The 12,266-nt window shown below is 37.4% G+C and overlaps 1 protein-coding gene across 1 annotated transcript in view; it reads left to right on the plus strand.

Annotated features, from left to right (window-relative positions):
• Positions 1-5,000: 5,000 nt before the first annotated feature.
• The window catches only part of LOC107723369 (serine/threonine-protein kinase MRCK beta-like), an 88,894-nt gene continuing 81,628 nt past the window's right edge, over positions 5,001-12,266 (plus strand). Inside the window, exon 1 of the mRNA XM_016531959.1 lies at positions 5,001-5,821. Within this exon, the coding sequence (XP_016387445.1) occupies positions 5,647-5,821 (175 nt within the window). The 5' untranslated portion in view covers positions 5,001-5,646. The remainder of the gene's footprint in view (positions 5,822-12,266) is intronic.

Raw genomic sequence — 12,266 nt, forward strand, 5'->3', positions numbered from 1 at the left:
GTTGAACCGCTGATGTCACATGGATTATTTTACCGATCTCCTTGCTACGTTTCTGGACGTTGATCGTGGTAGTACCCTTGCTGTCTATGGGAGGGTCAGAGAGCTGTCAGAATGCATCAAAAATATCTTAATTTGTGTTCCGAAGATGAACGGAGGTCTTACGGGTTTGGAACGACATGAGGGTGAGTAATTAATGACCGAATTTTCATTTTTGGTGAACTAACCCTTTAAGGCATTTTGACTTTAAACCGTCACCTCTAAGAAAGCAATATTATAGATAGAGCACTTGTATTGTAGTTTCAACTTAAAACACCTTGTTTCTTACAATCATACAGCTTTTCACTTCATAACATGTTAATTGATGGTCTGGAGTCCTGTGGATTACTTGTGGATTATTGTGTGCAGCTGTTTGAACTCTAATTCTGACGGCACCCATTCACTGCAGAGGATCCATTGGTGAGCAAGTGATGTAATGCTAAAATTCTCCAAATCTGTTCTGATGAAGAAACAAACTCATCTTGGCCTGAGTGTGAGTATATTTTCAGCAAATCTTCATTTTTGGGTGAATTATTTCATTAATACTGATTAACAACGAACAAATGTTTACCTAAGATTTGACAAGATTTGCTTTTTGCTTCAAAATTGTGCTTGTGCTTTATCTCTCTAAAATAAATGGCACTTGTTTGATATTTTGTTATACAAAACGCAAGACATTCCTACAGTTTTAAGTATTCAGATACTTGTGCCACTATGTGCGGACATTCATTTCTCATTAAAAAGACCAGACCAGTTTCTTTAGTCTCACATCAAACGCAAACTGAAATGCAATTTCCACAGAGAGTTCAAGAGGTTCAGGCTCAGGACCGAGAAACCGACTTGCAGACTTTGCCGACTAGCAGAGTAATTGAAATGTAGAGCTCCTCCTCTCCTCTTCTTACCTCTTCACTCCTCACTTTATACGACTGCTGTATCTCTTTGAATGAAGAGCTCTGAACTCTGCATGTGTGGAGGAGTGTAATAGACTGACCTTTCAGTAATTTTGCCATCTCATATAAATTCACTTCAGGCCTGTTTTCTGACATTCTCTATTCATTCAACCAATTAGCACTTCATGCATCTGCCTACTCTCCCTCAGCTTTTGTGGAAGTCTCAGATTGAAAGCTTCTCTGAGGAAAATAAGTAATTAACTGAAATTTCTTTCAATATCCTGATGCCCTCTGGCTGAAGAGGAATCTCTAACATCAGGCCGCAATGTTAAGTTTGATTGAAGTATGAATACAAATCTTACTGATAGTGTGCTGAGTGGCTTTTCAACAAGTTATAAAATTGGAATAATTATTCACTCTATATCATCTTCATATAGCACTACATACATTATACCAGTCAAACATCTGAAAGCATTTTACTGTATTTTGTGTGGTGTTAATATTCTTTTGATCTAAAGACTAGAAACTAATTTTAAGCTTTTAAGCTCAAGCTTAAATTTATATAGATAAATTGTGCCATATGAATTTCATTATAAATCTAAAACCTTTTTGAAAAGAATGAGTTGAACTGGATAATGAAGTCAACAGGAGCTTCAGGTTACAGCTTACATGTAAATTCCTTCAGTACTGTTTAAAAAGCAATTGTTGGTGAAAAACATACCTGAACTTGTTTGTCACAAGTTTAGACAGAACCCAACTATCCCGAAACTATCCCAGAAAGACTAATTGTGATTAACCAAAGTATAGTCATTATTTTTGGATGCTGAAATTTGAAGTTGTGGGCAAATTAAATATGACAGTGTGTAACTGAATATTCAAATATTACATTATATAATAATAATAAAAATATTAATAAAACATATTATAGTAAAATAACATCTTTATATACTACCGTTTAATTTAATATTACATTGTAAAATTACACCGAAGACATATGATTAGAAAAAATAGTAACAAGGACTCTGAAAGACATCTCTAAAGGAATCATATTGGATGTCCTGTAGATTAACAGATAGAACATTGTGCCAAGATCATGGGTTTGTTTTCCAGTGGACACACATATTCATGATATATACCTCCACTATTGTTTAAAAAAATTTTTTTGAGCAAGGATGCATTGTAATGTTACAAAAAAAATTCTATTTTAATTTTAATTAATACTGTTGTTTTTACTTTTCTATTCATCAAAGAATCCTGAAAGTTTATACACAAAATATTAAGCAGCACAACTGATTTAAACATTTATAGTAATACAAATACATTTTAGTCTCTTGAGGTGCAAATTAGCATATTAGAATGATTTCTGAGGGATCATGTGACACTGAAATGTGTTCATTCAGCTTTGCATCACAGGAATAAATTACAATTCAAATATATTGAAATAGAAAACAGTTATTTTAAATTGTAAGAATAATTCACAATATTATTTTTACAGTATTTTTGATAAAATAAATGCAGCATTGATGAGCATAAGATACTTTAAAAATTTTGAATGGTATGTTGAATGCGTGGCATGTCAAGGAAGGAAGATTGTAACAATAATCATGCTTTTATAGTGAATCCACACTCATGCTCACAAATTCAGTGTTTGCAAGACACTGTTTAAGGGAAAAGGTGATGGTAAACATCTTCACTAAAGCATTAAATCAGCTCATAATTTTAAAAGCCAGTTTGTAGCTTTTATGTGCATTAATGCTTCCCAGATAGACTAGGCAGGCGGTGGGCAATCCCACAACATGAGTGAATGAATCCATCACATTGCTTGTGCAGCAGCAGATGCGAAGGCCTGGTGCTCCCTCTGCTGCACAATGCATGTATCAAACATAAAAAAAAGAATGTATGCATGACTTGGATGTCAAATGCAATATGACAGAGTTGAATGTGATATTCTAAACATGAACAGGCCTTTTTATATAACCCTCAGACATACAGATCCAGAGTTTCAGTGTGACACAAAAACAACTGCAACTTACTTCGGCTGTCTGATGCTTTTATATATTAGAAGGGCTTTCCTCTGTGAATCCTTATGGCTTGGCAACAGAAGCTGTTAGGCTTGAATGTGATTGGAGGAGAGGAACGCAAGGTAAAGCGTGACATTCAAGAAGCAGTGAATGGGTCCGTCCGTTCCCCCCACCTTCCATCAGTCAGAACGGATTGGGACAACGGCGGACCAGAAAAGGGGAAAACGCAAAGTCTTCAAATAAACTCTACAGGGTATCCTTTTCTCCTAGCTCATGTGTCCCCAAAAACACCCCAGGGCACCAAAATGTAGTTAAAAGGCAGAAATTATGGTTGAGGCGGTAAAAATAATCCGTCCTGACACTTGCAAGCTCCCACTGAGATTTGAAGCTCTCCGCTTATAAAATATTGAACGGCTACTAACACAATTCTGTCTCCCAGAGCTGTCTGCAATTCATCTCAGAGAAAAAAAAAAAGCTCAATAGGAGGTGCAAAGACTGCAGGGAATGATAAAATGTCTACTCATTCTCACCAGCAGAGGTCAATGTTTTCAAAGCATTCACATGTGATGGATCTGCAGCAGCTGGGTTTGAATGGATATATGAATGTGTTATTTGCATAAACCAATCAACCACTTTTTCTATTATTTAACCCCAGTTGACTTTTAGAGTGCTTTGTTTTTGGAACGATGAATTTGGCATATATTTCTATGAGATGACACCATAAAACTGATGTTTAAGTTATTCTATTTGGATAAAATATTTGAATAAATACTTTACAAATAAAGTGTGAGTGTGTAAGTACATTCGTTTTTTTCATTGAGTATGTATTTAAAAAGGTATTTTCACACTTCAGATTATCATTATATCAGATTATCATTATAATACAAAACATATAGCAAAGTACATATACTGTAGTAGCACAGAAAAAAATGCCATTTTCTCAAGGATTGTAACCTGTACATCGGCAACTTGTACTGTGGGTGAAAAATACATACTTGAGCTTCAGAAGTTTATCTAGAAACTATCTCTAAGAAAGACCTTATTGTGAATATATTTATAAATCCAGGTGAGACACTTTTATTTGCATTCTCTGTAGTATATCCAGATATGAGCACATATTGCAAATATGTTAAATGATAAAAGTTTATTTTACATTCATCACCAATGTCAATTTGACATTGGTGATGAATGTAAAATAAACGTTAAAATGAAGATTATTTTTGTGAGTGCGGATCATGGTCTCATGTGCTAAATAATTTAATAGATTGACACACCAAAACATAATATTAGTGATGGAAGAGCGCAGTGCAAACGACTTTGTGGAAATTATAAATTTGTGAAATTATTTAGAATTTTTTAAAATTATAAATATATTCATAATCAACATACAACTGCATATATATATATATATATGAAATTATATTGCAAACATGTTCAATGAAAAAAAGTTGTGAAAATATAATTACATATTAAATATTTTAATAGCCTATACAACGGAATATTATAATATATAATATTAATCATATTAAACATTATTAATATTAATAATATAACATTATTATAATTTGAAAACGCCTAGTGTTTATTAAATTAACTAAATTAACTGCAATTACAATACACAAGAACGCTACATGAGAACAGCAGTTACATTTGTGGAACAATAAAATATAACAAAATATTATAAATATTAAATATTTCAATATGTAACAATGTTAAAATATTATAGAATATAAACCATATTACATTAAATATGATTAATAATACTAATATTATATTAAACACGTGTGTCTGTGTATCCTGCCATGAAATTTAACATTATCATCTGAAAACAATTATTGCATTGAAGAAAATTACAATTGTACTTACAATACAAAAAAATACATAAAACAGTAATTACATCTGCAATTGCTAAAGTTTGTAATCTCTTGTTTTTGTTGCTTAACTGAGTTTTTCAGTCTGGTGAGTGAGAGGCTCCTGATGAGGTCAGTGCTAGCTGCCTCCCGGTGTCAATCAAACAATGGCGTCATATATCCCTAGCGCTTCCGGTGCGGGTGGGCGGGGCTCCGCTATCCCGGTCTGGATTCTTCACTCGGGACTCGGGACTCGGGAGCGCGAGACGAGCTGAACGCGAATGCAGCCATATTCGGCTTCACCGAGAAGCACACCGGCAGCGCAGGCATACACGCAAGAATTCGCCTATTTAGAAAAAGCACCCAGTCCCGGTTGTCGGAGGGCGTATTTATGTAGGTTAAAGGCGTGTGTAGTTCTTCATTTGGGAGTTTATAATTGAAGATTTCCAGTTGAGCGGAATGAGCGTCCAGTCATCCTGAGATTCGACGGGAGAAAAAGACCGACACATCCCGCAAAGTGGAAAGTACAGATTTGTCCGGATTAAGGCAAATGGAGCCGCCAGGGCCTCGGGAGTGAGGAGGGGGTGGAGACGCTGGAAACCAGCGGACAACAACGGGGTTAGGCGCATTAGGTCTTCATTTATCTGAGCACAATGTTGGGCACATTTTGCTAGCTGGATGGTTGGCTAGCAGTTGGAGTCTGGGACTTTCGAGCTCCACACATATCAGCCAGATAAATACTATTTGTATATATTTATAGCGCTAATCCCCGTTATATTAATTTCGACAATATTTGTTTTATCCTTTCTGGCTCTGGGAGTGGTAGCCAGGCCGCTAAATTGGTAGAAAATGTCTGCGAAGGTGCGCCTGAAGAAGTTGGAGCAGTTGCTGCTGGATGGCCATCAGAAAAACGACAAGTCATTGAGTGTGGAGACTCTGCTGGATATCCTCATATGTTTATACAACGAGTGCAGCAACTCGCCCTTAAAACGAGAAAAACACGTGACGGACTTTTTGGAATGGGGTAAGTTGATGTATTTGAGTGTACTGACTGCATTAGGGAATATAAATCAGTGCGTGTCCCTTTAAGACCTGTTTATCTGTTATTACATTTGCCTTAATCACCTAGCTGACTTCAGGCTATTGTCAAAATTGCTGCCGTGACATTTGCTCTTGGGTTTCCTGGCCTCGTTGTTTTGACAATTCTTATTGTCATGTAGTTGTTCCAGCTTTAATATGTATTTATACATGTTTCTGGATAGTATAGGGGAAATGGTGCAAAGTAGATGCTGCTATTGAAGTTGCTGCTATTCAGCTCTAACTTTTTAGACGGATAAAGATAGATATATAATCAGAAACTTACGTGTGTTGTATCATATTTAATTTATACATATTTAATACTTTCATGGCCCACATAGTATGATATAGTGAGAGCATGGAGGTCATCCTTAAAGTGGAAAAAAGGTGCATAAGTTTTATTCAATTTTAGGCCTAAACCGAGCATACATATGCAGATTTCTGCCGATATAATTTTTTTGTAGCCAAAAAGTAAGATGAAATTCGGATAGCTTGTAATGTAGGCTTCTTGTAATGACTGCTCACATAAAATGCATATAAATATCAGTTGTTACGCTATATCTTCAAAAAATATGTATTAATAAGATATGTAAATGCGCAGTTTTATTATTAAAAGTCTGAGGCATAATTTTGAGGCAGAACATATAACGCAATGCAATAATGATGATTGAGAGATGTACAAATTAATGTTCCTCAAATGTCTGATGTATCTCATTTGATACATACATTTTACCATGACTTTTCTGTCAATATGACATACGGATAATCAAGTAAACCTAAATTGCTTCAGTCCAGTAAATGTTCATCTTAAAATGTATTTGTGTCAGTATAGGTTATTCTTATGTTTACTTCATAAAAATTCTTAAAGGATTCACAGCAGAAAGACGTGAAACACAACCTGTTTTTACAATTATATGTTTATTACAATTATACTAAAAGGCCTTTTACCTTTTACTAACTATTAATCAGACAATGAAAGACATGTAGTAGATTGTGTACAACAAGTTTTGGTCATGTTGATAACAATACCCTTGGTATAGGGATGCACCGATACCATTTTTTTCACATCCGATCCGATACCAAAAAATTCTGAGTATCGGCCGATACCGATACCGATCAGATACCAGCACTGTTTTTTTTTTAATCAATGTAGAATTTCTATACCTCAGTGTGGTGACCTGTGGCACAAAGCATTTATGCGCATCAAAGAGAAGAGATATTGATGCGTAGTATATTATATCTGTGCGATAGTTTATTGAGCCTTTTCTTTTAACAGATTTAAATTTCAGTTACTGTGCGCTCTTGAAGAGAGTTTCATCGTTTTGACTGTCGTTACTGAACGCGTCACGCAGTTTGAATGCTGAATGGAGGATGACAGACAGCCACAGCGGCGAGAAGAGTTAACGTGAACTTGAATTTAATGACTTAAATACTCATCTGTACCTCACATTAAACTATGGAATGGCTTCAGAACGCTTGGAATATAGTGCCGAAAACTTTATGGTGCTTTATAATGTTTTTGTGCCTTTCGTGGGGCTTAACAATAACACCGAATAGTATATGCAGAATATTGGATTTGGATCGATCTCGTCCGACCGATACCCGATCTGACAGAAAATGCCAGTATCGGAGCCGATACTGAGTATCGGATTGGTGCATCCCTAGTTGATAATATAGAGACCTTAGAAATTCATCAAGTATGACCCAGTTGGCTTTATAGGGTTAATCAGATATTGCTGATAAATGTCAAACAAGTTGGACTTTGTTTTCAAGGGCAGTGTAAATGTTTCCCTTTATAAAGTCTGGGGACGTTGATTCCTGTTGATGTTCTTGCATTTATGCTGCATTAACTGTTGCTATTGCCATTACCATTTGCATGAGGGTGATGCTCATTAATCAGTCTGACAGGATTTTCTTTCAGTCATTGTGATCTTTAAGCAGTAGGGGTTCAATCTTCAACTGGCTGGCTGGCTGGCAGTATGTATGCCTTAACAAGTTTCAGCAACCATAAATTTTCGGCAGATTTTGGGGGAAAAAAACCTAAAAGGTCAATCATCCAAAAAAACAGAGTCATAAAAATATATTCATAATAAAATAGTGTATTTCCTTGCAGGGAGAGTGATAGGGTAGGCGTTCTACTCGCAGATCTACAGCGGCTGCCTGAAGCTGCCAGCCAGCCACTGGCAGGTCACGTGACCTGCCAGAATCAGACTGGCAGCTGCCACCAGCCACTGGCAGGTCACATGACCTGTCAGTGGCGGCTCCTGCCAGCCAGTTGAAGATTGAACCCCCTCTCTCTTTAAGAGTCTGTTGCTTTCTAGTAGAGTTCAGTTTAAAATGTAAACAGTCCTCAGTAGGTGGGATGCCCCTTTTTGGGCTCTTCCTGGTCCTGTTGATTAAGGTTGGCCTTCACAGTGACTGGATTCTCTGTTCTGGGTGTTGGGTTGACGTCAGTAATGAGATTACACCCCAGCGTGCCTGCTCCTCTAAAGACCGCCACTGTCCTCGTGCAACCCGTCACTAGCAGGTGCCACCTCACATCCCATCACTGTGAGTGAGCCATAGTATGACCCAATTTCCAGGAGTCATAAACTCCTCTGTTCTTGTCTTACTACAACACTGTTAGGCCACTCGCTTTCTTATGGCGCCCTTGATTGTGGAGGTTAATGATTTACGTGGCGGATGTTATGCTGGCACCAGTTAAACACGAGCAGTGCACTAACGTCATTGTAAAGTGCAGTATTGGCAGAGTGGTAGCTCTCAATACGTGCTTTCCATTTAATAAAGTGCTGCTCAAGTGAATATCTTAGCATAGCCACTTTTAAATGTGGAATTGCTGTAAAATTGACAGTTTACCTTTTCTGGTAAATGTACCATATCTGCTGTTCGCACATGGTTTTCTGTCTTTTAACTTCTATCGGCTTTGTATTTCTATTGCTGACATGTCAACTCCAAAATAGTGTTAACTCTCTGATGTTGTTTGCTGGAAGTGAATGATAAACAGCTTTGGTGGAAATATAGTAAGATAAGAGAAGCTTTAACTGTAGTCTGTTGACTGAGTTCTTCATCCACTGATCCTCGTTTCAGCATCTGTCCAATTTGATGGAATTTTGACAATCACGTTTTTTGACTTCCGCCACAATCGTAGTGTAATTGCATCAGCTCCTTCAAAACTTTCTGATTGACTGAAACACTCTGACTTCAGACTAGTGGTCGACCGATATTGTTTTTTTGACAACCGATGCCGATATCTTGGAAAGCAGGGTGGCCGATATAAAGCTGTTATAATTTTATTTATTTTATTTAATATTTAAGAAATTTGAAATAATTTGAAAATAGATAATAAAAAAAGTGTGAAATAAACATGCTTAAACTTTAAATGACAAAGTATTTTTCACAAATAAACAAATATTTAATAAAAAATATAATTAAAAAGGATATTTGAAAAATGCCAAATATCGGCCGATATATCGGTTGACCACTACTTCAGACTGCTTGTTTAAGAGTGTCCTCACCTTATATGTGCTTGAATGCATAATTTTATGGCTGCGTACAGAATTTGTAGCTTGAATACAGAACCTTTCTTTTGGTGTTATTAGTGATAAGACAATATTTGGCCATTTTGAGAATATTGGCCCTTAAAGACACCATGAAGTCAGAATATTGCAGTGTTTATTATAAATGACTCATCCATGCACATCACTATTTTTTCTCATGCGTGCAATTAGCAAACCACAGCCATACAGTCAATTCCCACTGGATTAAATAAAGTCCTGCACTACTTTTTTTCTCGTCCAAGAAGTTGTTTCACTCAGACATAGTTACAATTGGAAAGAAAAGATGATGAGAGTTTGCGCTTTATGCCAGCTTGAAGTCGTGGCACACCTAACCAACAACAAAGAATTAGAAGCAGCGAAAGCTGATTATGAATATGGATATTTTTCATCACTTTCTTCATTCCAGACAGCCATGTTGTTATGAAAGTATACACTTATTGGAATGCTCAAGATGTGCACTTGTTTGCTTAGCTGAACAGCCAGTCAGAGTGATCTGTCTCACTGAATGCCCAACACCAAATGCTTCAATTGGCCAAAAAGCTGCCAATGGGCCAACTAGTGCCAACAATGCGAAATACACCACAAAAACTGAACAGTGCCGATAGTCTCGTGGGTAGTGTGTTAACATGTAGCGCCATTGCACTTCGGGCGTCCCAAGTTTGAATCCTGGCTTGTGGATCTTTCCCAATCCTGCCCCACTCTCTCTCTCCCACTTTGCTTCCTGTCGATCAACTGTCCTATTAAAATAAAGGCAAAAAACACCAAAAATACATCTAAAAAAAAAACTGAACTAGGGCTGAACGATTTTGGAAAAGAATCTAATTGCGTTTTTTTTTTTTTACCAATATTGCGATTGCGATTTAATATGCAATTATTTTTTAAAGCTCTTTATGTTCTGTATTATTCAACAAAGACAAGCTATAAATCATTGTATAGTATGACCAACACAATATTAGATAGATTAAACATAAATGTCACAATTGTAATACCATAACGTGAAAGCACCGCTTTTCTATCGCGAATGTGCCGAATCTGCTGATGTAATTACAACCGCTAGGTGATAGAGAAGGGGAGGGGGAGGCCGGGGGAGAGCTGAGCTCTGGTGCCTTCGTTGGTAAAAGAAACCTCGTAGGGGATGCTAGCCTCCTTCTGATATCAACCAATCATCATAGAGACGAATATCATCGGGTAATTGCGAATTACGTGATATTAGTTTGAATGTCTCCCGCTGCACTGATAATGTACCAAGTACTTATGATGAGTAGCGATATTGAATATTTGGTCACTGACAGATTTACCAAGCTGTCATTCAAACAGTATATATACAAATTAAAAATAAAGGGAGCTAGAACACACCTAAGCTAGATATAGGCTACAGCAGTCGGCTTAATTAAATGGCACAACAGGCAACATTAAACACCGTGTCTACACCGGACGCGACCGGCAAAATACAGTAGAAACCATTATAATCTGTGACGCTGTGTACACTGGATGCGGCGTGGCGTGACCATAGACTGTATAGGGCGCGACACGTAAAACCCGACATTAAACTGATGCCTTGTTCTAGCGCAGACGTCTCCTTTTGCTTTCTCTCGCCATACTTTGATGTCATACACCGATCGATCTTCAAGTCGAACACACTTCTTTACTCTCGTGTGTAATCGCAGCCTCTGCGATTGAAAAATCGCGTTTTCTTTAATATCTCGATCACCAAAAAGCCATTTTAAAGTGTTTAAGCAAATAATAATAATAATAATCGGCAGAGATCCCCAGACCAATACAATTAGTGTGCCTCCTCTATTTTAAAACCCACGAGCCGCCACTGGTGGACTGCACTTTTTAAACCCTGTCTGTTAACTTTAGACCAGTGGTTCTCAAACTTTTTTGGTCGCGCCCCCATTTAAACCTATAAAAAAAATCTGCCCCCCTTTCCCGAATCCCCATTCCACCTCAGACTTAGACTGTATAGGGCGCGACACGTAAAACCCGACATTAAACTGATGCCTTGTTCTAGCGCAGACGTCTCCTTTTGCTTTCTCTCGCCATACTTTGATGTCATACACCGATCGATCTTCAAGTCGAACACACTTCTTTACTCTCGTGTGTAATCGCAGCCTCTGCGATTGAAAAATCGCGTTTTCTTTAATATCTCGATATTATCGCAAATGCAATTAATCGTTCAGCCCTAAACTGAACTGACATCCTGACATTTGACAATGGCTGACCATTCGCTTGGTGTGTCTCACAGCCTTTAAATGTCCAATTGATCTGTAAATTTTCAGTTTCAGTGGATATTTAAACAATTTATGGGTCATACTTTATTTTAAGGTGATGTTATTACAGTGCTATTACACAAATAAAGACTGAGTTAATAATGAATAAATTATTAATAAACAACATCGACCACACTCCTTTAGTTACTGGTATCTACCACTGAAAAACTCATATCGGTGGACTACTAGTCACAACTTGTTAAGTGTGCTGATTGATCGTCATTTTAACAATAGATGCAGCTGCTGTTAAAGGGGTCATATGATGCGATTTCAATTTTTCCTTTCTCTTTGGAGTGTTACAAGTTGCAAAGACTCAAATCCAAAGAGATATTCTTTATCAAAGTTAAGAGTCAACCACGCCTACCTAAAACGGTGCCCAAATGTTCACGCAAAGAAAGAAGGCGTAACTTTTATTCTCGCTGTAGTATTGTTGTTGCCGCCGTTCTCAAGCCCGCCCACCGCCGCTCACTCAAGCCGGCCTCTGCTCACTCTAGGCCACCGGCCGCCGCTCACTCTAGCCCGCCGTGTGTTTCGTTGTGAAAGCAAAACTACTTTGTTTGGT

The sequence above is a fragment of the Sinocyclocheilus rhinocerous genome, unplaced genomic scaffold (assembly GCF_001515625.1).
Source record: "Sinocyclocheilus rhinocerous isolate Xijiao unplaced genomic scaffold, SAMN03320098_v1.1 scaffold1725, whole genome shotgun sequence".
NCBI lineage: Eukaryota > Metazoa > Chordata > Actinopteri > Cypriniformes > Cyprinidae > Sinocyclocheilus > Sinocyclocheilus rhinocerous.